The sequence below is a fragment of the Sinohyriopsis cumingii genome, chromosome 18 (genome assembly GCF_028554795.1).
Source record: "Sinohyriopsis cumingii isolate HCF-2022 chromosome 18, ASM2855479v2, whole genome shotgun sequence".
Lineage (NCBI taxonomy): Eukaryota > Metazoa > Mollusca > Bivalvia > Unionida > Unionidae > Sinohyriopsis > Sinohyriopsis cumingii.
In genome coordinates, this window is record NC_142978.1 from 8,710,083 (window position 1) to 8,737,265 (window position 27,183).

Consider the following 27,183-nt stretch of genomic DNA (forward strand, 5'->3'; position numbering starts at 1 on the left):
GGACCTAGCGGTTCTGGCAAAACCGAATTCGTCAAACGTTTGATCGAACATAAACATCATTTGATCGATCGGCCCCCTCAACGGATCGTGTGGTGTTACAAAGAGTGGCAATCGGCGTACAACCTCTTGCGAGAAAGTCAAGGCGATTCCATCGTGTTTGTGGAAGGCATTCCTAAAGAAGACGATGGCATCGTCTCTGACTCCCGTCTAACCCATTTGGTCATTTTCGACGACATGTTAGGAGAAGACGAAGAAGAAATTAAATTGTGGTTCACGCGCAAAGGGCATCACCGTAATGCCAGTGTCGTTTACATCACCCAAAATTTGTTTCAACAAAGTAAAGCCCATCGCACCATCAGTCTCAATGCGCATTACGTAGTCTTGTTTAAAAGCCCTCGAGATAAATCGCAAGTGCAAGTCTTAGCCAAACAGTTAGGAACGCCTTGGCTGACTCAGGCGTACGACGATGCCACTCAAACGCCACACGCCTATTTACTCGTCGATTTGAAACCTACGACCCCCGAGGATTTGCGATTTCGTACCCACTTGTTTCACCACTGGTGCCAAGACGGAGGACCTGTCCTGTACACGTCTCCGTCCTCGACTTCATTTCACTCCTCCCATGAAAAAAATCTATAAAAACCTCAGACCCTTTTTCGTCTGTCTCACACAGTGTGAACATGACGTCCCTTCAGTCACATCTTCCCGTCAAATTGATTCGTGCCTTGTATGGCATCAGCCGAGAAAAAGATCCACAAACACGAGCCCGTGTCTTAGAAGCTAGTCTCAAAGAAGTCTTACGATGGTTCACGGTGACGGCACGTCAATTACTCCAAGGAATCATTCAGATTCCTCATCAAACCCAACGCTTTTTCGATCGAAACAAAGTCGCTTTGGTCCAACTGGCCGATCCCCGCATCGACACTCAAACCAAAAAACAAATCATTTTGAAACCTGGAGGGAGCGGTACTCTAGGAGGGGTCATCATTCGCTCACTCTTAAGATGGGATCCTAATGCCCCCAAAGTTATCCCCAAGACAAAAGTTCAACGAAGCCCCAAGAAGAAAAAGAAAAAGACCAAGTCCCCAAGAAGAATAACTTCTCCAGTGGCAGGACCCTCCTCTTACCAGACACCACCACCATCACCCCGGAAAAAGAAAAGAAGCCCCAAGAAAAAGAAACAGAGAAAAAGTCCTCAAAAAAAGAAAAGTCCACAGAAGAAAACTAGTCGCAAGAGAGGCACTTCGGCCAGGACGCAACCTTACACTCGCAAGCCACGACCTGCCACAGCGTCTCCGGCAGCCTCACGTTTGTCCACTTCTCCGTTGATGTCACCAGGAACTGAAGAGTACTTGGAGACGTTGATCACACCAAGAACTTCTCCGTTGATGACCCCCAAAAGAACTTCCCCAGTGGCAGGACCTTCCCATTTAGTGGCAGTGGCTGCTACTCACAAAGTACCTTCTCCCAAAATCAAAGTTCAAGAAAGATCGGGCATGTTACAAAGTTTACTGGATTTGTCCAAGCAAGAACTGGCTCGATTTAGTCCGTTACGTACCCCTGCACGACGTGTCATGCCTGTCCTCAAACTGATAAAACGTAAAGACAATCAGTGGCGACGCGTTCCAGTATAAAAAAGGCCTGTGACCGAGTAGGGTATCAGTGTTTTTAGGTGCTCCTAAAGACTCAAAGATGTCACCCTCCAGAAAACCCCAAGGAAAGAAAAGGAAAGGACTACCACCACGTTTAGCCAAACATGGGGACCTGTTATCTGTCCTGTCCAAAGCTTCTCCACCCCTACGAAAAAAACTCATTCAAACGGCCTCCAAAGAGGTCATCGATACCGTGTGCGAATGTTGTTTGAACGTTTTGAAAGGCACGATCCCTTTGTCCAAACACCAGAAACAATGCTTGAGCAAACATCGTCACGTTCTTCGCCAAATGGTTCAAAAGAAAATTCCCATTCGTCAAAAGAAGAAGATGTTGGTCCAACGTGGAGGCATTTTACCTCTCTTGTTAGGCCCCATACTGAAAGGAGTCTTGGGAACCATGTTGGGAGGACTGATGGGAGCAAGATAAAAAGGCCTTCGGAAGTCCCAAGATCTCAGAATCGACCGCTGACAACCCCATGGAAGGACGAAAACTAGCTTTAGTGCCTTACAAACGATGGATGGAATACCATCGGTGGCAAGAACAACGCACCCCGCATTTACCTCCCAATCCCAATTTGAGCGAGATGTCCCAGTTACAACACGAATTGCAGTCCTTGATGGATCGCCAAGATTTGTCCGAAACAGAAAAATCGCAAAAGTACGGTCAACTCTTGCAACGACTGCAACTCTTTCACCAGAAAGCTTTAGACGAAACAGCTCTACCCACTTTGAAAGATTTTAAGACCTTGATGAAAAGTTCAGCACCATCACCAGTACCAGTACCAGTACCGGTACCAGTGGTCAAGAAAGAAAAAGGAAAAGAAGAAGAAGAAGAAGGGTTTCAAACTCCACCAGAAAAAGTACGCAAGTTAACAACACCACCTACCTCCAGAATTGGATGGATTAAAAAGATGATGGCCACCCCTTCTTCATCACAAGAGAAAAAGAAAGTGAAGACAGAAGTGAAACAAGAACCGATATCCCCTGCTCAGACATCCTCCTCTTCGACACCTATTGCCGGTCGCACACGCAAAGCCTTGCAATCCAAGAAAATACCCCAAGAGAAAAAGAGTAGCCTCTTCCAAGAGTGGGTGCCTTATTAACACAAAAATGGAAAAAGTCTTAGCCAGCATTTACTACGATCCCTCACATCCTGCAGGTTACGCAGGAGTTCAAAAATTGTATCGTGCTGCCAAAACTCGACTGAAAAGTCTCCGTTTACCTCAAGTGCAACGATGGTTACAAGAACAAGCTACCTACACTTTACACAAACCCATTCGACGTAAGTTTGCCAGAAGTCGCACCCGAGTGGAAGGCATCGATCATCAATGGCAAGCCGATTTAGCCGATGTCTCTCATTTGGCCAGCTACAATCGCGGCTACAAATATTTGTTTTGTGTCATCGACGTCTTTTCCAAATTTGCCTGGGTCGTGCCTTTGACTTCCAAATCGAGCAGCGAGTTAGTGCGAGCCCTGCAACGGGTGTTGAAACAAAGCGGTCGTCGCCCTCTTCGATGGCAAACGGACAAAGGCACCGAATTTCTGAACCAAGCTTTCCAAAAAGAATTAAAGAAACGTGACATTCATTTTTTTACCACCGAGAATCCCGAAACCAAAGCCAGCATCGTGGAACGTTTTCAACGTACTTTGAAAGAACGCATGTGGAAATATTTTACGCATCACCACACTCTGAAGTACATCGACATCTTACCGCACCTGGTGCAAGCGTACAACCAATCTTACCATCGAAGCATCGGACGTGCCCCGCAAGACGTGACTCCCGACAACGAAGTGCTGGTGTTCGAGCGCCTGTTCGGTACGTCCCCGACGAGGGCTGTCCCCAAGAAAAGTGGAGAGTTGACCGTAGGAGATTGGGTACGCATTGGCAAAACCAAACGCACTTTCGACAAAGGTTACTTACCTAACTGGACGACCGAACTGTTTCGCGTCACTGGACGAGTACATGGCCGTCATCCTGCCGTCTATAAATTGGAAGACATGAACGGAGAAGTACTCAAAAGAACGTTTTATTTGCCCGAGTTACAACGTGTGACCAAAAAAGAAGACGACGTGTACGACATCGAAAGCATTCTCGAACGCAGAACCCGTAAAGTGGGCAAACGACGTGTCAAAGAAGTCAAAGTACGTTGGAAAGGATATCCACCCAGTTTCGATTCTTGGATCGACGCTTCGCAAGTCATCGACTATAAAAAGAAGAAGTGACCATCATGCCCTTTCACACATCAGACGCAGCTACGTCGACCACTCCTTCTTCCCCAAGTTCTTCTGTGCAAGATTTACAAAAACAACCCTTGTGGGTGTGGTGTGGAGAACGTGTGCCTAAAACGCAAATCGTCTTTTTCTGCCAAATCTTCGTGGTGTATTGTGTCATCGGGGCAGCCATTGCCAATTTGAGTTTGCAACAAGGAGACAAACAATTGTGGACCATTTTATTGAGCAGTTGCATCGGTTACCTGCTTCCCAATCCCTCCCTGAAATTCTCCTCGAACGGGAACCCCGGGAACCTTGTGTCCAGTGCCAGTGTCAGTCACAACCACAACCAGAACCCCATTTTGGGTGGAGACACGCCTCTGACGTCCAGTAATATCCCCTCGGACAGCCACAGAACTCTAGAATTATGAGTCACCAAAACCAATTTTACTTAACCTTACCCAGTGACAGTTCCATGGAGGTGTTTCCCAACAACACGTTGTGCTGTTACACGGCCAAATTACCTCAAGCCATCCCCTTAGATCACGAAGCCCATTGGGAAGTGGCTTTAGTAGAAATGATTCACCCGACCCAAGTCCTCAATGTCCTTCCCAATCAAAATTTTTTTCATGTGGAAGTTCATGACGAGCAATTGCAACAGGAATTGAATAAAAAAAGCCATATATGACAATAGAACCTATAATGAGAAAACTCAAAGGTGGACCTACCACTTGTCCATTCTCCCAGGCTATTATTTCAGTGGTCAACATTTGGTCAACACCATAGCTGCCAAGTTTAATGGCGTGTTTGGGAAAGCTTTTGACATTGTCAACACCAAAAGTGTCACCATGGAGTACCACAAAGTAGCTCGTCGCTTCTCGATGAAATTTGAGCGGAGTAAAACCCTGTCCATTTTATTTTGTCCTGAATTGTATGACATGTTGGGCGGAGACATGAACATGAGAACGATCATACTCAAGAACAACGAATTACCCATCGTTTACGACAACGAGTCTTTTAGCAAGTTATTTCGTACCCCAGTAGAACTGAATCAAGGACTGAATTTGATGTTCGTGTATTCCGATGTGGTGGAGTACAACGTGGTGGGACACACCTCCGTACCGTTACTGCGTGTCATTCCTTTCAAAGTGGATTCTGCTGCGAACGCTGACGAGGAAGGTGGAAACACTTACCACGTCCACCGCGAATTTGTCCATCCTCACTATTTGCCGGTCAGCAAGTCGTATTTGGACACGGTCAACATTACTATAAAAGGAGATTTGGGACAAAATATTCCATTCACCAAAGGAAAAGTCACGGTGAAACTCCATTTTCGAAAACGGTTCTCTCACGACTCGTAAGTAAGTCATGTATCCAGTGTACTGAGGGGTTGCTCGACAGCGAGGACACGGTTTAGGAGACATGTTAAAATCGGCCTTTCGTTCGGTGGCCCCGGTGTTGAAACCGATGGTGACACGCGGATTGCACGCCTTGAAAGATGCGGCACTGACGCAAGGCAAAGAATTTCTCCAAAATGTCATCATCGACAAACAAAACCCTAAAGAAGCCTTCATGAGGGCTGGCAAAAATGTCTTGCTGCAAACGGGCAAAGACATTTTAGGTCGACGAGACACACCTATAAATGCCCTGCACGCTACCGAGTCAGGCATTCAGCAAGGACAAGGCAGAAAGAGACGACGAAGAAAACACCCTTTCACCAGACTTCAAGCGAGAAAGGCCAAGAAAAGAAGAACCGTTCGAGACTTAGACGTTTTCGATTATTGAGAAAGAACAGAACAAAATGATGCACCGAGAGTCTTGCGCTTGTTCCAAAACGGAACTGGATCTGTTTACCATGCCCCCCACCATGATGACCATGCAAGAATCTCAGTGGGTGGAATTTCACCCCGTCTCCTCATTGACCGATTCCGCTCCCATCGAGTTTGAAATCAAAGGACAGCCCGAAGATTACATCGATCTGAATAGCAGTTACTTGTACTTGAAAGTCAAAGTTCTAGATAAGGATGATGGTGGAATAGATGACACTGAGAATATAGCTCCCGTCAACAATTTCATGCATTCCTTGTTCAGCTCAGTGGACTTGTACTTGAATAACAAACTGGTCAGCAGCAGCATGGATACTTACCCTTACCGTGCCTACCTGGAAAATCTCTTGACGTACGGAATAGATGCCAAGGATACCCATCTCAATGCCTGTGTGCTGTGGGAACCTGACGAAGCGGGCAAGTTCGACCTTGTAGATGGAACCAATAGTGGCTTTGAGCAAAGAGAAATCAAAATCTTAGACAAGAGGAGTTTAGAACTGATGGATCGTTTGCATTTGGACATGTGGTTGCAAGAGAAGTATTTGCTGAACGGGGTCAATGTCCGCCTCAGACTGAATCGAAGCAGTACCGCTTTCCATTTGTTGGCTGATGCTACTAAGGCTCCTAAAAGCAAAATCGAAGAGGCCAAACTCTACGTACGACGCGTGGAAGTGTTACCCAAAGTAGGTAACGACATCAGTCAAACATTGAGCAGAACAACCGCCAAGTATCCCATACGACGTGTGGAAGTGAAAACGTTCACCATTCCAGCTAACCATCATTCCATGATCGAAGATCATCTATTTCAAGGACAGTTACCCAAACGTTTAATCCTTGGCATGGTCGAGAATTCAACCTTCAACGGAACCTTCGGTAAAAATCCTTTCAACTTTCAGCACTTCAACGTGAAGAAAATCGAAGTCAGTCGTGATGGCAAGACCTTGTGTACCAGACCTTTCGAACCCGACTTTGCCAAGAACAATTACTTGAGATCGTACTTGTCCTTGTACGAAGCCACGGGCCAGTTAGGAACCAACACCAGTCACGGCATTACGTACGACGATTATGCAGGAGGCTATGCTTTGTGGGCTTTCGATTTCACTCCAGACCAGGGCAGCGACGAGGGACATTTCCACCCTATAAAATCAGGCCAGATTCGTGTGGAACTTCAGTTTGCAAAGCCACTGGACGATACAGTGAACGTCATCCTGTATGCAGAATTTGATAATACCATAGAAATCAACAGTTTGAGAGAAGTCATTCTAGATTACTAGAAACCATGGAAGACTGTTATCCCTCTTTACCTAGTGGAGAAACTTTGGACATGAAATGTGAGGAGACCCTGGAAAAAGAAGAAGTAATCATGATGAAGTCGAGATGGCCAGAACAAGAAGCCCATTTAGTCTCCTGTTTTGCCAAACACTTGGTCGACAAAATGACGGAATTGATCAAGAAAAATTGTTATGGATGTCAAAACGATCATCCCAGTCAAATTCAACACGATAAATGCCTGATGTTAAGTCAAGAAGAAAAATTGGACGAGTATCTGGACGAAGCTTGGAGTCTCATCTCGAACAAAGACGTGTTGCACCAGTGGTATAAAGACTTGCGTGAACATTCTTGTCCACCATTAACCACTCAAGAGATCCATCGTATCGAAACTCTCCTGAATCAGAGTGAGGAAACAGAACGAATAACCGTTTATTCGTCAGACATTTTCAAGCAAAAAGTCAGGATCGAATTGACGACTTATTATTACCTGTGAAGAAGAAAAAAAACACACAAAACAATGGATACCTGGGAACTTTATTACCTTTTGAACCAAAGTTCGTATACGTCTTCTTGGAATCCTGTCGTCTGTGCTAAAGATGAACTCCCTCATCGCAAACCTAAAGACCATCAAGCTTACGTGATCAACACGGACGACAGTCATCTCCCAGGAACCCACTGGGTAGCCGTCTACTTTCCTCAAGAAGGATGTGTGGAATATTTCGATTCGTACGGATTGCCCCCTTTGGAAGACGATATCATCGACTTTATGAGAAGAAATGCTCAAACCACCCGATTCAATAACGTGAAATTACAAGGCACAGATTCCTTGGTGTGTGGACAGTACTGTGTGTATTTTCTGCATCATCGCAGCCTGGGCTATTCCTTAGAACATTTAGTGACTCATTTTGATCCTCGTTCTTCTGCTAGAAACGATGTGAAAGTAGATCGATGGTTTTGTGACCATTATGCTTATCTTTTGTCTCAAGCTAGGAAACGTAGTGTCCATCAATGGCCTAATGATTTCCAACAGTGGAAATCACAATTTCATTCACAACGTTGTCAGCCTTGTTTAAAGTAGATTGTATTTGAAGAAAAAATGTTTGTGATTTGAAAAAAATTGTTAGATGTTATCATGTTGGATTATTGTTAAAAATGTTGTTGTTTAGTGTTAAGTGATTTTTGAATAAAAAATGTTGTGTTTAGAAAAAAATGCCTTTGTCTTTTGTTTAGCTATAAGAATGTTAGATTGATGCTCTTTCATTTCTTACTATCCCTCTCATGAACGTTGCGGCTCGAAAACCGTGTGGGGGATGTTTTCCTTCACGTCCGCGCTTTCACTTTAAGAACCGGGTTGTTCCCAGTCTAGCCATCCATTGTCGACTCATCCTCCTAAGAAGATGTGCTCCAAACTAGCTAAGCTCAACGAAGCCTACGTGAATTTGCATAGGGTCAGACACAGTTTGATACCGAAGCCAGAAGAAATAGAGAATGTGAGAATGTTAAAAATCACTGAAGACCTGATAGAAGAGCTCTTCCGAGAAGAAATGAACAGGGAGAAAGAAGAATGGACAGAGAAGTACAGACTTCAGAGACAGCAGCAACAGCAGCAACAACAACAGCATCAGCAACAACAGCAGCAGCAACAACAACCTGAAGCTGACAGAGGCTTTGTCGATTGTCGTATCGACACCAAAGAATTCTTCTTCTCTTTCCGAAGAAGCAGACCTATCGCCAGAAAGTCTATCCTCAGAGGACATCGCATTCTTAGAAACTAAAAAAAGAATGCCATAGCAAAACAAAAAACAGCCCTTTTCAGGGCTACCCAATACTCTAGAAAAGAAATAACTATTAATTTGCCAATGTGTGTAGGTAGAGTAGTGTGAAAATAAACACTAACTCTTTATTAATAGTGGAAGTGTATGTGTTTGTGTGTTAGTAAGTGGTTAAGTAAGTTGGTATGGATAGTAGATTAAATTGATGTTTTTTTGGTGTTTGAGGTGTATATTTGGAGTTAGATTGAATTGCTTTGCGTATGTGGATAGTCTATTGAAGTGATTTATAAAAAATTTTAAATAGTAATGGGTAGCATAAAAAGTGAGTGAGTGTTTCTTTTAGGTCCGCGCTGTTGTTTTTTTTTTTTTTTTTGGTCATGATCTAGGTAAGATCAATTTTATGTTATTAGGGGATGTTTTCCTTCACGTACGCGCTTTCAGTATAAATTGAAACTCGTTCGGCAGTCCAGCTACCCTTGTTGATTGATCAACACCAAAAAATGAACACGAGACTTGAGAAACTGTTGGAGCTTCATGTGCATCTGGAATATGCCAGGCGCATATTAAATGAACTGGCCGCTGAAGCCATTGTCGAGGAGGGAAGGATAAGAGAGGAGGAAAGAAGAAAAAAAGAAGAGGAGGAGAGAAGATATAAAGAAGAGGAGGAGGAAAAGGAGAGAAGAAAAAATTTCAGAATCCCAGAGAGTGAAAATTGGGATTCTGAAGCGACATATCCTGCCTCTGCTCTCTCCCCCCAAAAGGTAAAAAGTAACTGGGGGATAAGATGTGTATGTGGTGCCAGGCCTGGAAGGTGCCACCATTAACCAGGTGTCCATGAAGTTCCAAACAAAACAGCCCTTTTCAGGGCTAACCAATACTCTAGAAAGAAATAACTATTAATTTGCCAATGTGTGTAGGTAGAGTAGTGAGAAAATAAACACTAACTCTTTCTTAAGATATTGTGAGGGTATGTGTTTGTGTGTTTGTGTTTGTAAGAACTCAGGTATGTTTGTGTGAATAGTAGATTATGGGTTTTTTAGCAAATGTGGAGAGTATAGTTAGGGTTATATTAAATGAAATGAGAAAGTAGGGGGATGTTTTCCTTCACGTACGCACGATGTTGGGTCATCATCTAGGCAAGATGAATTTTATGTTTTTAGGGGGATGTTTTCCTTCACGTTCGCGCTTTTCGTATAAGAACCCACAGTATTAGTTGTTCAAACCATTCTGCAAAGAATACAAAGAAGATGGCGTCAAACCACCTTAACAAAATGGAAAAATTGCAAAACGTCATGGACAATTTAGGAATGTTTGAGCAAATGTTGGTTAACCTAAACGAGGATCACTACTCATATAGTCCCCATAGAGTGAAGATGGAGATAAATAATTTAAGAAAAATGAAGGTAATCATTAGTGATCTGTTGAAAGAAATCAAGGAGGAAAAGGAGGATGAAGAGGAAAGGATAAGGATGAGAGAATGGAATGAAAAAATTGAAAAAGAAGAAGAAAATGAAAAGAGGAAGAAAGAAGAGGAGGAAGAGAAGAAGAAAGAAGAGGAGAAGAAAAAAAAGAAAGAGAAGAAGAGTGTAGGAGATAAAATAAGAACTTGGTGGAGGAAAAGAAGAAATTAGAAGAAGAAGAAGAAGAAAACCCAAAGGCCCTTTTCAGGGCCAGCCATATTTCTCGAAAAGAGATAGCCTTTTGAATTGCCTACCCCTTTTTTAAAAAAAATTTTTTTAAAATTTAAAAAAATCCCATGTTAAATTCCCCTTGTCCCTAAACAAGCCCAAACTCGATTCCCCATGTTAAATTCCCCTTGTCGGTAGAGTGACCCACGATTTATTCCCATGTTAAATCCCCTTGTCGGTAGAGTGCCCCACGATTTTTCGCCATGTTAAATTTCCATTGTCGGTAGAGTGCCCCAGGGGTGTTTTTAATGGTAATTCCCATTGTCGGTAGGGTGCCCCCATTCACTACTGCTATTGAAGACGTGCAGACGATGAGAGAAAATTTTGATATCAGTCATGGAAAGGTGACCATTCATATGTCAAACGTTGTACCTCATGGGAAGAAGACGATGACTGCACTTGATCTGCTTATCGATAATTGTACCTAGCAAGATGGACATAACAGCAGATTTATGAATGAAAGGGAGTACGGGATGGGAAATATCTATGCTGGGACACAATTGGTAGCTGACCAGATTTTAAACAACGTGTGTGACTGATATAGAGAGAAACACGAAGTTTGTCCTATTTGATTGTTTGTTGCTTGTTTTTTTATATAGTTTTTTTATTATAAATGAACGTTTAATGTAAATACGTTGTATATTAAGTGGCTTTTAGAAAGGCTTGAACTTTAATTTTAAAAAGTAGTTTACTAGAACCAAGAACTAAATAACTCGTAAATAGGTTTATTTCATGTTCAGATGTGTATGTATTAAATGGATAGTGCTTAGACCATAACACGGGTTAGAGAGCCCATAAATATATACTTAAATAAATGTTTTGTACCCATACAATAGACTTTTCTTGTTCGAGTCTCTGTTCTATCTGTGAGACTTTCTTTAGAACAATTGTCCTCTTTTCTGTGTGTTTCCATCTTCTTTGTTTTGATGTGTATTTGTTTGTTTCTGTATGTCTATGTTTGTCCCCATCAGCCTTTGTACCTACAAATGCATTTCATCCTATAAATAGTTTTGACCCTATAAACACCATGACGTTACCCATGTTCCATTCCCCAGGTACCGTTCCCATTGTTCTTATACATGCCTACCCAAGTTAAATTCCCATAGACCCCGGGACACCTTTTTGACTGGGACTTCCATTTACCCCATACAACCCTAAGGTTTTGCCCCATATTAAATTTCCCTTAGACCCTAAACGGCCCAACGACCTTTTTGACTGATATTTTCATTGACTCTAAATAGCCCCCATATACTACTGCTGCATGCCAAGCACAAGATTTCACTGTACTAATCAGTTATAATAAAACGTAAATGACAATACCAAGAGCAGGAACAGCAATGACAGCACCAACATTAACAGTAGTAGCAACAACAATACGTATTTTTTACGTCCCTGCTATAAATTGTTGAAGTGATGCAATAGCCTATCAACGGAAATATACAAACAAGGCATTAGACATTTGCAGGTATCAGCCAAAAGTTAACCTAGATGAAAACTTTTGTTTAAATTAACATGAAAGATATGATAGTGTGAATCACATTTTTTTCAGGCGCTTTGAAACCAGGCCATACTTTTTTCTTCTGTTTCTGTTTTTCTTCTTGTTGTTTTTCTTTTTTCTTTGGGTTGAAAGTATAGAAAGCACATTCCGCTTCTAGTTTCTTATTGTAATTCTAACTTGGCATTATGTCCACTTCCCGGTTTACGTGTCAAGCACGCGCAGACGAATGTTGCACCTGTAAACAGACGATGAATAAATGTAGGGGGCAGGGTGCGAGATAAAACCATTAGCTATATAAGATGTTCAAAAGCCTGAAAAAGAAGCTTGAACAAGGCGTTGCTCAGTCGCCCCTCAAAGGGGCCATAGCTACTGCAGCAAAGGCAAGCGTTGCCACTGTTGAATACCGCTATCTGTTTCACGGCATTGTCAAACCTAATCTCTCACTTCCTTTCTTTTCGCAGCGATGTTTATTAATTCAAAACATTTTATCTTCTAGTTTAAGGGTTATTGGTAATGAAGATAAGCTTAACATGGTGGGTGAGTGTGGTATAGCCGAATATCATGTCCATTGCGTTAAAAGTGAAAAGCTGTACAGTATTAACTTGAAACAAAACTAAATATGCAGGTGCAATGTGTTTTATGGAAAAGTAATGTATGAGAGAGAAAATAGGCAATTTAGTATTTTATTTTACACACATAAGATCATGGCATTTAGATAATATTGAGCTATTGCATTGTAATTATTGTGTTCCATGAAGACAAAGTAAGATGCAACATTAACGTTACATATTTCATACATTTTGGGCCTTGCATATAATGCATGCGGCAAACAGCATTATACTATGTAACAGGGGCAGCCAAAATGGCCTTTTTACAGTCAACCCAGGTTCCTAGTTCAACAATGTAAGACACAGCATATGGTAGGTTTGTTTTAGTGCTATGTCTTACTATCCAAATAATGGGCTTGTATAATGTGTTCCGATGTTGGTTGACATTGGAACAAGTAGTTTCAGGAATATCAGCCTATATCGACACTCTTCCACTAATTTATGTGTAATTAATATATTTACAGTGCTGTCTGTATTCTGGCGGAATGAAAATATGACACTAGCAAATGAATGCATTTTCATGATCCATTGACATACATTTGAATTAGTTGCAATGCGACGGTAGTCAGCGTATGTTTAAGTAGGTTCATCTGGGGGATGTTTCTTGAATGAAAAGAAACATTGATTACAGTTCCAATAGGCATAATATATTTGTATTTGTTTTGTTAAAGAACAGTATTTCAACTTAACCCGATTTCGGCATTCCCGGCTTTCATCGCTTTCTAGCCAACTGAAATGTAGGCCAATGAAACTTGAAAAGAGGTCAGTTTCTTTTGTGAAAATTTGAATTTATTAGAGAAAAGACAAAGACATCAGGGAAAGTAAAGTCTAACAAAAACATTACTTTGTAGAAAAGCGTTGTTATTGGTTGCCAGTTGTGTGTGATATTCATTACATTGTTAGTCACCATCATAACATGCTATAGAACAAAAATAGAGTTTTGTGTCTAGTCTTATGTTGTAGGCCTGCCTAGTCCCAGACTGACAATCATTAAATGCATACCTGTCAAGTGATGGCTATAAAACTTTCCATGTTGAAAGTAAAGTTGTGGTTGAAATTGTAAATAATTCCAAAACATTTCTCAAATACATGCTGGAAATGACTTATCTACTTCTTTACATTTAAATATTTGCCTCTCTTCTTTCACTGAATGTAGTTCTGTAAATACTAATCTGCAAAAGTTTATATCTTCAGGTATTGTCAGTCTTCCATTCTTAATATCAGTCTAAAGATGATGAAAAGTACTTGACATCAGCCATAAAATTGGGCTTCTTACATGAAAATCAAGTTCTCCATCAACAAATTTTTGTAGTCATGGTTAGTTAGGTTAGGGATTTGCCTTTTGATTGCCAAAATGACCGATCCTTTAATATAAGTGCCCGGCCACAAACGTGCTGCCTTTTCATTATCTCTTTTCTTAGAAATATTTCTTAGACTTGAGCACTATCATATGTACTGTATTCTTGAGGCAAGTATTAAAACAATATTTGTTTTTATTGTCAGCTTGTAGAATCTCCATCTAAAGGTGATGGTGACAAATCATCGGAAGAGATTGTACCAGGAAAGCCAGTGGCTGAAAGTACACCCCAAAAATCAGAAGCATCGAAAGGTGGAGCTGACAAAAATAGCAATTCCCATATACCAGAGGGAGCCGCAACCTTCGAGGCTGCTGTTATTCCTGTAGCTCAGCTTATTGACATACCATTACAGGATTCAAACCATAGCTCGGTATGTTTTTTTCTTCCCTTGATGTTTTAATGATTTTAAGCCATTTGAGAGCAACCTGATACATTTATCAGGAGGAGAGAAAAATCTGTTGCTAATTAAATCAGGGCAACTTAAACTTGAAGCCGGGGGAACCTACTCAAAGCATAACTTGATAAGCAGTTTTAATAGCAATAGTTAAAAAAAAATATTTATATTATTATTAAAATATTTAAAATATGGACTTGATGAAATATAGATATATTGGTACTAATTATATAATTTGAAAGAACTTTAGTGCTGAATTTAAAAATATTGAATAGTGAATTGGAATTTCTTAAACAATTGTAGTACAACCTGATGTGTTTGCTTGGTTGCCAGCTTTCTTAGACTCTTTGTTCAGTGGGCATCAAGTCTTTTTGAAAATGTAAAAATCATTTGTCAAATACCACACTGGATATATTCAGGATCAAGGTCATAACTAAATATTTTAAATCTTTGCACTTTTCTTTCTGCTTTATGTTATTAATGACTTTATAGATAAAGGGACGAAACTTGTTGTCCTTTTGTATTTGATAACTTGAAACTGTCATGAAGCACATTCAAGTCCTGTCTTTAAAATCATTTTCATGGTTCAGTCATGTAAGTTTCCCATCACACTTTCCTTTCCAGTCAATAATTGTTGCCATATGAGATTAAAGGTTGAAACCTCATTTATGCATTTTTACTATGCCCTTTGTGATAAAGCCATGAAATGTGGCTGTTTTCCCTGTTTGACTAGTAACGTGACAGCAGTGTAACTAAAATGTAATGAATTGGCCAGTTTTGTTATAATCTTCAAATATACTACTGAGAATATTGACTTGTTGATTAAAAAAAATATTACATTGGAAGTACTCCTGTAAGACTTAAGGAGCAAGTCATTTAATATTGTAATTCTCCCAGTAAAAAACATTCACTATACATCTGACTTAATGAAAGTTACTGCTTTTAGGAGAGATTGGTGGGGTGTGTGACTGCAGTAGGATGGTTTACTTGATTTTAAAAAATATTTTAAAAATTCACAATTTTTGCTGTATAGTCCTGGAAAAAGTTCCCAAATGGTTTCATATATGATGAAAAATGATGGCCCTTTGATCCATTCCCAATAACTCCAGAACATTCCTTGCAAACAGTTGGTAAAAGCTGCGTTATGGAGAGCTAATTAATGAATGTTCATACATGTATGTAACATGACTTATTATTTTACATGCTAATTTTGGAGTTGAGTACATAAGAATCAAAATTTTGTTTCCAATCAGTTTTATCCAATGTGTCATGATTAAGGTAATCAGACTGTATAGATAACATTTATGTAAATATTTTGTTTGGTTTGATCCGAAGTTATCAGTGGCTGGAGATGAGACCCCCAAGGCATCCCGATCGCGGACATCATCCATTAGCTCTGTCACAAGTGACAGCTCATTCTTTGCCAATGTCAGTTTCACGCCTCATCACTACCAGCTTCCATCAGACATTGAGAGTGAAATGGACGAGTCATCAACAGACCTTGCTGCTGTCAGCAAGGAGGACATGTACCACATGATTCAGAAATACCAACGCAGATCCATGAAGTACAAGTCCAAGTTTGTGGAGGTGAGAGTACTGAATTACACCAACCTTAAATTAAAACTGCAATAAATATTTCAAATTTCCATTTTTTAAAATAAAAGCATCTTATATGCCTTTAACTTAGCTGGCAAAAATACATCTTACTATGTTTACATATAATGATATAGAGAGAAAAGGAGACAAATTACTTTAATTTAGCTGGCAAAAATACACCTTACTATGTTTACATATAATGATATAGAGAGAAAAGGAGACAAATTACTTGAAGATACATCATTTTATGTGTTTGTTGGAAAATGTGATAAATATATTGGACAGTAGCTATAGAAAATTAAATAATTCATCATCAAAAAATTATTACCATGTTAGTGAGTTAATGATCTGTAATGCATTTATTTTATACACATTAGACATTTTTTTGTCTTTTGCAAAGGTGTCATTATGCTATATATTTGGTGACTGAACAAATTTTCATATGTAGTCTTGATACAGAAGCAGATGTGGGCTTGATTTGGTCTTATATGTAAAGAATACAAATCATATGGTGAATAACAATCCTTCCAAGTGCACTGGATCCAGCAAGGGATCACATGTGTCAGGGATTGATTAAGATAAATGCAATAAACTGACAACGAACAGAGCAAAACTAGTATCTACTACACAGTAAGATCAACCTTCATATATCTGATTGGATGACAAAGAAGCTGTACAGAAGCATGGTCGCAGAACACTTTCAGTGATATAACACTTATTGCTATTTCCCACAGCCGCAACTGGAGTTCCTAAACCAGAAAAGAAAAGGAATCTTACTGGATATGCTGCCTTAAATCATTGAACCAAGAAAAAGACAACCATGCATAAATAAAATTATCTATTGCAGCCAGCACATTTTCTTTTAAATAACTCTCTAAATTTGCTTAATAGCCTATGACTACTGTAACAATGAAATATCTGGGATATAATTTGTGCTTACATAAATTTACATAAAATAACATGTTGTTATGGCTCATCAATTTCTAGGTCAATACAAATAATTTCCAGTATCAGCAACAAGCTGGTAAGTTAAAAGGTTTAATATATGTAGAAACGGCCATGTAAAGTTTTGCAAACATAACCATTTTTCTGTTTTGTTTGTTTGTCTTTTCTATGTTTTGTATTTGCCTTTGAAGAAGACTCATTAAAGAGTCAAAAGCGCTCAAGCTAGTTCTATACTAGTTTCGCACTGTTCATTGTCAGTTTATTGCATTTTTAATATATATATATATATATATATATATATATATATATATAATGGCATTTTTATTAATTTAAAATATTGTATAATTAAATAATTATGTGTTGAAGACTGACTTAAACTAGACATACTGATAATTTTCATTGTAGCTAGTTGCAGTGTACAAGGATTTGGTGCAAGAAAGAGACAAATTCAAGGTAGTATGTTTTGATTTGATATGTATTACAGCTGTTTGCCATAAACAAATCCCATTTTAAAATGGCAATAATCATTGTTGTTTTTATATTAAGTTTGCATTTAAAGAAAGGTGATAATTATGTTTCTGTGTCATGGAGAAAAACCATTATATACAGAAATAACTGTTATATTGAAGTTTATTTTGTTGCTGGACAAGAAAATTTTGTTTTTAAATGTCCATTTTGCAGGTGGGAGAAAATATAAAATTCAAAAGTGTGTTTTCAGGTGGTATTAAATGAAATGTGTTTGGTTCTGTATATACAAAGATTATTTTATATGGAATTTCAGAATACGCTGACTCAGTCTCAGGACCGAGCATTCCGCCGTATTAGTGAATTAAAAGAGCAGATACAACTGGACCAGTTGGCCAAGAAGGACTTGGAACAAAACTACGAGATGATGCTGGAGGAGAAGGCAGAGCATATCAAGGTTCTTCAGATGCAGGTATGTTCAGGAGCTTATACTTTGCACTGCTCCTGTTTGAAATCTTTCTTCTGCGGAGTGAGCAATAGGAATATTATTCACGGAAAGGACACTTTTGGTGTAATTTTTGTGACCAGAAGTATTTGGAGATGCTGGTATAGACAAAATTGAGGATGTGGACGTTTAGTATGGTGCAGCATTTGCAGTGCCTGTATCCCCCCCCCAGCAGCCCCACTATAGATTTTAAAAACAAAAAGCATCAACAATATAAAAATGCACAAAGCTCACTCATTTCATTCATGTGTTTATAATTTAAGAGTCAATTACAGGGGTCATGCTACAAGTTGAAGTGGACGACCAAGTTGCCTAAATAATGTAAAACTCATTTTCTTCTGTTAGGAAAGCGAAAACAACTTAGCCCTGTAATGTTTGTTGGGGTTTATTGAGTGACCATAGTTTATGAGATGCTTCCTTGCCTTAGCCATATTAGCTCCAGTGTTGTTGTTGCTCTAGGCAAAATACAAGAATCAAACACATCAAATAGCTGGTGTTCATATCAGATGTACCAAGAAACTCATGCACATTAACAGGCATGTGTTCCAACAGCTGATTGACCATGAGCCCTTTCCAAAGTAAGTTAGCAACTATCACTGCCTGATTTCCACAAGTTATCCTTTGATTATAAAAACATACAAACTTGTGTTTCGAAACTGAAACGTTATTATGTATGTAGCAGTTTGTAATTTAAGAACAAAATCAGTAATCTGAATATTTTAACTGCCACGTTACATTTTTTCTCTGTAAAATCAGTTTGGAACTGTAAATGAACCTGTCATGGGGAAATAATGGCAGACATCGTTGTGTGTTTGAAGTATTACTTTATTAGAGTGTTTGTTTTCATAAACCAGTGGGCGGAAAAATAGACAATTCATAGAAAGCAAAGTCTGAATATGATCTTATTGCAGATTTAGCTTTAAAATGCAATTATGTGGGTCAGGAATGTGTGGGACAGTGCTAAATAGCATGTTGTAGAATTCAAGAAGTGCTGTAATTTGGTACGGTCAAAGTTCTTTTCTGACTTCACTCTTTGAAAATATGAGAAAAGCAGCGAGACAAATACTATTTAACCAGTGTCAAATGTAACTTCAGAACTGCGGGAAAGTCATTACATATGTCAAATATTTAAGGGGGGATACTGTCAGGGTGTGCCATTGTGTGAATTATGCCAAAAAATTATGAATTTGCATGCTTGGAAAACAGTGAGACCTGAGAACTCCCACAAATTCATTGAAAGTTCCACATACGAAAATGTACTGGGCAAAGTATATAATTTTTAATTAACCAATTTTGTCACGACATAAGTTGTTCGAGTAGCAACTGTTCCACATCTGGATTCTTCATTGAGTAGCTGTGAAACTATATTTGATTAGAACAATGTGCCCAGGAATAAAAATGATGGCGTAATTTGAACCATTCATGAAGAAAGTTTTACAAATCCATGTTTAAAATACGAGCTACCTAGGAAACCCAAAATGTCTGATTCCCGTTGTGGTTCATTATGATTTTGTTCGGCAGATACTTGCTGATGATAGTGACAATGACAGTAATTTTTACAGTTATGAAATATATCAAATTATTATAGCTGGGGAAGGAGATGGAGACACCTAGTGAGTGATTTTAAGCCTGAAATGGTGTTAAATACGAGTCAGATGTACATGCTAGATGGACAAAAAATAGATGGCATGACCCTTTCAGTGGCATTTCAGAATTAAGTGTACAAAGCAGAATACTGGGCCTAATTAAAATGCAATCAGTTAAAAAGTATAATGGCAATTTTCATTTTCTTAATATGTTACAAAACCATATACATGTATCCATATCAGGGTTAAGATAAATTGAATAAAATAGGGTTAAAAATGCAATTAAGAAGTAAAGATATTTGTTTTAATACCTCTGTCTGCACAAACACTGATGGACTAAATACCCTTATACAGCATTATGGAATAGATCAGAAATTTGGCATAATAGTCAGTAAACTTCTGATTTTACAAAGTTGTTGTTGTTCTTGGTTTAATGCCATTTTTCAGCACAAGATAGGCTATACATGGCGGCCAGTATAACTGTTGGAGGAAGAACCCTGTAAAACCCAGGAAAGAACCACCGACCCATGAGAAGCTACTCGCAGGCTTTCCCACATACCCATGCTAGCTGAGCTTTTGATTTAACAACTAAGTTTATGTTAGTGGAGCAGATGTATCCAAAAGATAACATCTGTGATCTCTGGAAAATTGTACATAACAGTCACAAAGATCAGTTTCCCAACATGTTCAAGCTGACAAAGCTAGCTAGCTAAGAAAGAAGCATAGAACAATATTGATACAAGAATAGGAGCATAGTATGCTCAGAATTAATTAACAGATTAATGCTTATACAACTAGAAGTGACATCTGTCAAATATGTTGATTTCTGTAGAGCTGTAAGAAATTGTTGCAGGAAGAAAGATGAAGTTTAGATAAATATTGACCTATAACCATTTTTTCCTCCCCTCCTTTTTTCTTTGATAAAAGGGGAGGTCTCCCTTGAGACAAAATCCTGTCATCATCTCTTCTTAAAATGTACATGGGAAACAAATTTGGAATTTATCTTTTTTGTGCAGAGATTTTTAACCAGTGAATGAAGGTGCTGATGGAATAAATGAAATTAGTATAGAATGAGCGATGGGGCAGATTTCAAACTGCTCAAGTTTATCACCTTGTGTAAGTTAAAAGAAAATTTTAGGATAGGACTGGGTGTAGTCAGTAGTTTTCCTTCTTCACTAACAAATACATGTGGCTGCAGTGGTCTTTTGCATCTGCAGGAAATAAAATTTGATAGATTTTCTTGGTATTCAACCTTATTCCTTTGTCCGGATTTGTTCTAGATTAGATTTTCTTTGCACAAGGAAATTGCATTATTTCTTCTGTTTTGAAGATAACATTGTAATGTCTTCAAAGCGTAACTGAGACACGAGTTAAATGGAGCCACTATTAAGTGGCCTGAAATGTTGGATAAGACTACAACCAACCAGGTAGTCAGTTTGAAAGTATTGTTGTTATCTTCTCATCAATGAGAATTGCATATAAATATACAATAACTATATGTCTGTCTGTAGTCTGCATAGTTAAAATACAACCAAGAATGTCAACGTACATGAAAGGGCACCACCTATCTTCGAAGGATGGGAAGACCAAGTTCACATGTGTATTGATATGTATTGTATTGCAGGCTGTGTATCATGAATCGTATCATATTCAGCACACGTGTATCATTTCACCCATATCTTGTTGTCTGTCATTAGTTATGGTAATGTTTTTATTGGCAACAAATAAATTAGGGTATTACAGTATGATCTGAAGATGTGCACTTACTCTCATGTAAATGGAACGGGTTAAGAAATCTGCCATTTTGTAGTTAACTTTCAGAAAGTTTTAAAAAATCTTGTTAAGGGTAGTTGATTAAGCATTTTTACTAACTTTCAATTACAATACTGTAATCTAGCTTCTATTGCTCTTTTTATGACCACAATACACTGCTTGCGAATAAGATAATTTGTATACACATACCAAATATGTTGATAATATACATAAAATTCTGACATTCTTTTATTTGAAAGTAAAGTATTGCTTAAAACCAATGGTAGATGCAAATATGCATACTGGGGTTAATGAGTTAACCCATTAATAATTTTGTGCTGGTTAATTCATCATGATAGTGAGTTGCCATAACCTCTATGATAGCACATGGGATGATGGAGTTCATCCCTATATTGTTTGTTCTTGTAAGCATTGTACATTATAGTTGCTCGGTTTCAGAACATTACTTCCAGATTTGACAAAATACCAAATGAAACGAAAGGGAAAAGACATCACATTATTTGTTTTAATATAGCCTTAAAGTTAGATTTAAATTGATCATTGCAAATTTTGCAGATTCAGTGATGTGTGCTTTTGAAAACGAAATTAGACATACCCTACACACAGATGTTACTTTGATATCAGGGTCTATTATGTATTGTAATCTGCGGAGAAGATAAATCTGTTATTTAGCATGTATTGTAACAAAAGGATCATTATGGTATCAAGTTTTCAAATCAGATGCAACTTTATTGCTGAGGAAGCACTTAACTTTGCTCTCACAGAAGTGCTCATTGGCATGAAAGTAGATTTATTCATTTTAACAAGCAATATATATAGCTTTTATTTATACATTTTGTTTTTAAAAATGTTAAGCAGATAACAGCCTATTTTGCCTTAACATATGGGGTCTACACCTGTGTCTGTGCAATAAGCATGTTGGCGAGTTTTCAGAGTGTGCTAAATTTACTGAGCAGTATAGTGTTAGTCATGTCTGTCCATCATGTCCTGACCATCATTCATGAATTTTGTTTTTGTTGAAAAACTTAATGAATTGAAACAAAATTTGGTAGGAAGTTTAATATTATAAAGACGAGGTATAAGTTTGATTTTTAATGATTTCTGACACAATTCAAGAGTTTGACCATTGTATGATTTTTAATGATTTCTGACACAATTCAAGAGTTTTACCATTGTATGATTTTTAATGATTTCTGACACAGTTAAAGAGTTTGACCATTGTATGATTTTTAATGATTTCTGACACAATTCAAGAGTTTGACCATTGTACGATTTTTAATGATTTCTGACACAATTCAAGAGTTTGACCATTGTTTGATTTTGACTTTTGTATTGCATATTCAACAAAAATTTGTTGAATTGTACCATATTGGCATGGGCATCCTTGTTGTATGGACATATTTCTAGTTTTTAACTAGCATGTTTGCAAAACATGTCCCTGTACTCCTCCACTTTATCCCACCCACACAGAAATCTGTGCATCTAGTGTCAAGACACCAGAGGTAAGAATAAACTCAGGGAACAATTTTTAGTTACATGTCTGAATTCATCTTTTTATGCCAGGTTTGGGTATATGGTTTATGGGACAGGGATGTCATATAGTTATTGTCATTGTTATTACTCGGAGGTCACATCCTTGGGTTCTTGGTATAATGTATCTACCTTGATCTCAGTAAGTTCTAACTCAAGGTCAAAGTCCCTGAGGCCTGGAAGAGACCCAGGATCCATTTACAAATATAAATCTGCTAATAAACTCCAGCTGCACACCATCATTTTTTATTTTTGTTGAATAAGTAATTTACATTTTGCAAAGTTCTTCATGGAGATGATTTGCTTGATTTGGTGAGCAGTGTGTTTGCCCTTAAGTATCAAAACATTCAGTTGAGATTGCATTCTGGTTTGGTTACTTGAAACTTGGTCATTAGCACTATTAATATTTTAGGACATTATGTGTTTTAAGGTTTTTAATTTATGTAATTTTTTAATTTTACTAGGTGAAGTTGCTTAGAGATGGGAAGGACATTCCACCTGAACTGGAGGAGAAGGTGTCAGTGGAAAAGGAAAAAGCCAAACAGGAGTTGGGAAAAGCTAATCAGGACAAGAATGCAGAATTGACTGCACTGCAAGAAAAGGTTCGTTTCAGGATGAAAGTTATCATATGTTTTATGGTTTTGCATACTATGACGTTTCGATTGATATTTAAATTCATGGATTGGGGAAGGTGTTCTAGTGCTTCCAGAAGAGGGGTCCTAGTGTTTACAGCTGTTATACCTGAATCCTGCATGAGCAGTGAGACTCCTGTGGGTGTTTTTGTTTACATCCAATTATTGGCACAAACCTGTTACCTATTTTTTCTTCTCTCACTCAAATGCATACATGCCATCCATTATGCTTTTGGTGTTATCAGTAAGCTATTTTTTCACTGAACTATGTCTTATGCTCACATCTGTGTGGATTGCTTTTTTCTTATACATTAGAAAAATAAAAATAAAGCAATTAAAACTTATGTCAGTCATTTATATTATCTTCTCTCTAATTCCACGCATCATAAAAATTTGAGACTATTCTAAAAAGAAAAACTGCTGCTTTCGAATAGAGTAAGAGCTACTTGTATTTTCCAAGTTTTCTATTTATAGAAATTGTATTACCAATTTCCAAGAAAACATGGGTTTCTTTAATTTGAAACTTTGTGTTTTAGGTTCATTGTATTGATCATCTAATTAGTTAGTGGACTGGTCTGTACTTTGAAATAAACTGATACCAGATATTAAGCGAAAATGGGCTTTTATTGTTTGACTTGTTTGAAAATTCCTAAACCAGACTGGTCTTTTTAAACTTCATAACAACATGTCAAGTAAGCATACCAAATTTACCACTCAGCAGTGATGAGATATCGGCTAATATTGTTTTTGCAAAAGAACAGTCAAAAAATATATATATTCTTGTTTCTAACTGTTTATTACAGAATGTGGTAGGACAGGTTGGAAAATTTTCATTTGAAACATATTTTGTGTGTACACACACACACACACACACACACACACACACACACATTTGAAGATAACATATTTTAATCTTGCCATTTCAACTGTTTCCTGAAAGTTACAAAATTTGTATCCATCTGTGAACTGAAATCTTTTAACATAGATAAAGCAAAGGTCATTGGACTGTGAACACATCATTCCTGAGATAATCACACTATTAAGGCATGGGATAGATGTTGACATTCATTAATTTGGCATTCAGAAAATTAACTGTGTCAAACATAATACTGTACCTAGCATAAATGTTATATTAGACTTGTAATAAACTAGTTGATGATATAAACCACTTTGTCATTATATTTCTAAATAACTGCTTGGACATCTGAAAAATATTGAGTTCTGACTGTATAGAATAAAATGTATTTAATATTCATTAATAGGGCAAATATTTGGAAACTAATAGTAATTAGAAAATTTTAAAAAACTTTATTTCATTAGTAAGGAATGTTATGCTTGTGATAGCTCAAATATTGTGTTTCAAAATGTCACTGAAGGAAATTACTGCAGATTCTGTTTTTAGATGTTGCATAATATTAGGAGCTCCGGATAATGATTAATTTTACAAGGGTAAGATTTGAGTCTTGCATCTCTCATTTTGAGTGTGTCCTTTCATGGTAAAATTTTAAACTACCCATATCATTTTCACGTTGAATGAATATAAATATTGTTTCAGTATTGTGGCTTTATCAGGTTTTGTTTATTGGCAGTATTGTAATTGGAGCTATGTAATTTTATTCCAAATGTCATTACATTGTTATCCATATAGGCTTGGATTTGGATTTTCTTTAAACGTAGCTTTCCAAAAAATTTCAGTCATATCGCTACGATGTCTGCAGTGTGATGTGATGCCTTGCACTGGGGCATCGTGTCGCAGACATGTAGCATGATGTCCCACCCAGTCACATTATCCTGACACCAGGCTGACCAGTGCTAACACTAACCCTTTAATGCTGAGCACCAAGCGAGGCAGCTGTTAGTACCATTTTTGTAAGTCTTTGGTATGACTCAGCTGGGGATCGAACCCATGACCTCCTGCATCCGAGTTGGACACTCTAACCACTAGGCCACCAGAGCGGTCTGTCCATATAGGCAGTAATCCAGATGTTTGCAAATGATTGAAAATATCATATGCAGCATAACATTCTGCATGCCATCATAAGCACACACCCATCTTTTATATTGAGTCAACCATGACAAAAGCTCACATTGCAATTTCATTGGTGTCTGTGTGTCTGTACATCCATCTTCCCACATGTCCTTGCATCCATTCATCTCTATATCTGTCCACATGCTAGATGTTTTTAATATGTAAACAATTTCTCAAATACAGTTGACCATGGATTCAGCCATAGCTTCATATTACTGGTATGTTGACCATAGACTCGGCCATAGTCTCGTGTTACTTGGTATGTGTTGACCATAGACTCAGCCAGTCTGGTGTTACTTGTATGTGTTGATTATAGACTCAGCCATAGTCACATGTTACTTGGTATGTGTTGACCATGGACTCAGCCATACTCTAATATTGCTTGTATGTGTTAACATTGGACTCGACCATAGTCTCATGTTACTTGGTATGCATTGACCATAGACTCAACCATAGTCTCATGTTACTTGTATGTGTTGACCATGGACTCGGCCTTAGATTCATGATACTTGGTATGTGTTGACCATTCACTCATCCAGTCTCGTGTTCCTTGTATGTGTTAACCATAGACTCGGTCATAGTCTCATGTTACTTGGTATGTGTTGACCATGGATTGTGCCATAGTTTCATGTTACTTGTGTGTGTTGACCATGGACTCGACCTTAGTCTCATGATACTTGGTATGTGTTGACCATTCACTCAGCCATAGTCTCATGTTCCTTGTATGTGTTAACCATGGACTCAGCCATAGTCTCGTGTTCCTTGTATGTGTTAACCATAGACTCGGTCATAGTCTCATGTTACTTGGTATGTGTTGACCATGGACTGTGCCATAGTCTCATGTTACTTGTATTTGTTGACAATGGACTCAGCCAGTCTCATGTTACTTGGTATGCATTGACCATGGACTCAGTCATAGTCTTATGTTACTTGGTATGTATTGACCATGGACTCAGTCATAGTCACATGTTACTTGTATGCATTGACCATGGACTCAGCCATAGTCTCATGTTACTTGGCATGTGTTTACCGTAGACTCAGCCATAGTCTCATGTTACTTTATGCGTTGACCATGGACTCAACCAGTCTTATCTTACTTGGTAGGTGTTGATCATAGAGTCAGCATTAGACTTGTGTTGCTTTGTATGTGTTGACTATAGACTCAGCCATAGTCTCATGTTACTTGGTATGTGATCAGCATAGACTCATGTTACTTTGTTTATGTTGACAAAAACTTAGCCATAGACTTGGGTTACTTGATATATAGATATATCTTGACGTATAAATTACCATCTTACCAAACATTCAGGCACTGGAAATGCTGGTCATGGCTAGCTTCTTGTAATCCATATTCGTTAGAAATTTCCCATTAGTGCACGTTTTTATATCCCATCACATAATGTACAGTGAGGCAGCTGCTAAAACCCACAAGAAACACTATAATTTTCTTGAAACCTATGACTGTGTATGCCTGATTACCACCTAATTGGTTAAATTGGTCATAAAATCTAATCTTGTGCTTTATTCAGCACAGTGCAGCCCATAGTGGATAGGACATGACAATAATAAAGGGCACTAACTCTTCTTGTATGTACATACGATGGGGCTACAGTTTATGATATTGTTTGTGTGCATTTAATGTGATACACTGAAATGGATAGAAATTTAAAATAAATTGTGCTTCATGTATAAAACAGTTTTGGCTATTCAAGGTTTATACAATCCTCAGAAAACATGGGAAAATTTGAAATATACTTTGCCATGCCTGAGTGAATTTCATATGTGTGATGTAGAAGTTTGATGTTGTTGATGGAATTTAATATCTATTAAGAATTCTTGCTCA

General features: G+C 38.2%; 1 protein-coding gene across 1 annotated transcript in view; it reads left to right on the top strand.

Annotated features, from left to right (window-relative positions):
- The window catches only part of LOC149776043 (uncharacterized), a 150,073-nt gene that overhangs the window by 60,754 nt on the left and 62,136 nt on the right, over nucleotides 1-27,183 (top strand). Inside the window, exons 2-6 of the mRNA XM_089942150.1 lie at nucleotides 14,031-14,255; nucleotides 15,615-15,866; nucleotides 17,226-17,273; nucleotides 17,602-17,757; nucleotides 23,144-23,281. Of these exons, the coding sequence (XP_089798276.1) occupies nucleotides 14,031-14,255; nucleotides 15,615-15,866; nucleotides 17,226-17,273; nucleotides 17,602-17,757; nucleotides 23,144-23,281 (819 nt within the window). The remainder of the gene's footprint in view (nucleotides 1-14,030; nucleotides 14,256-15,614; nucleotides 15,867-17,225; nucleotides 17,274-17,601; nucleotides 17,758-23,143; nucleotides 23,282-27,183) is intronic.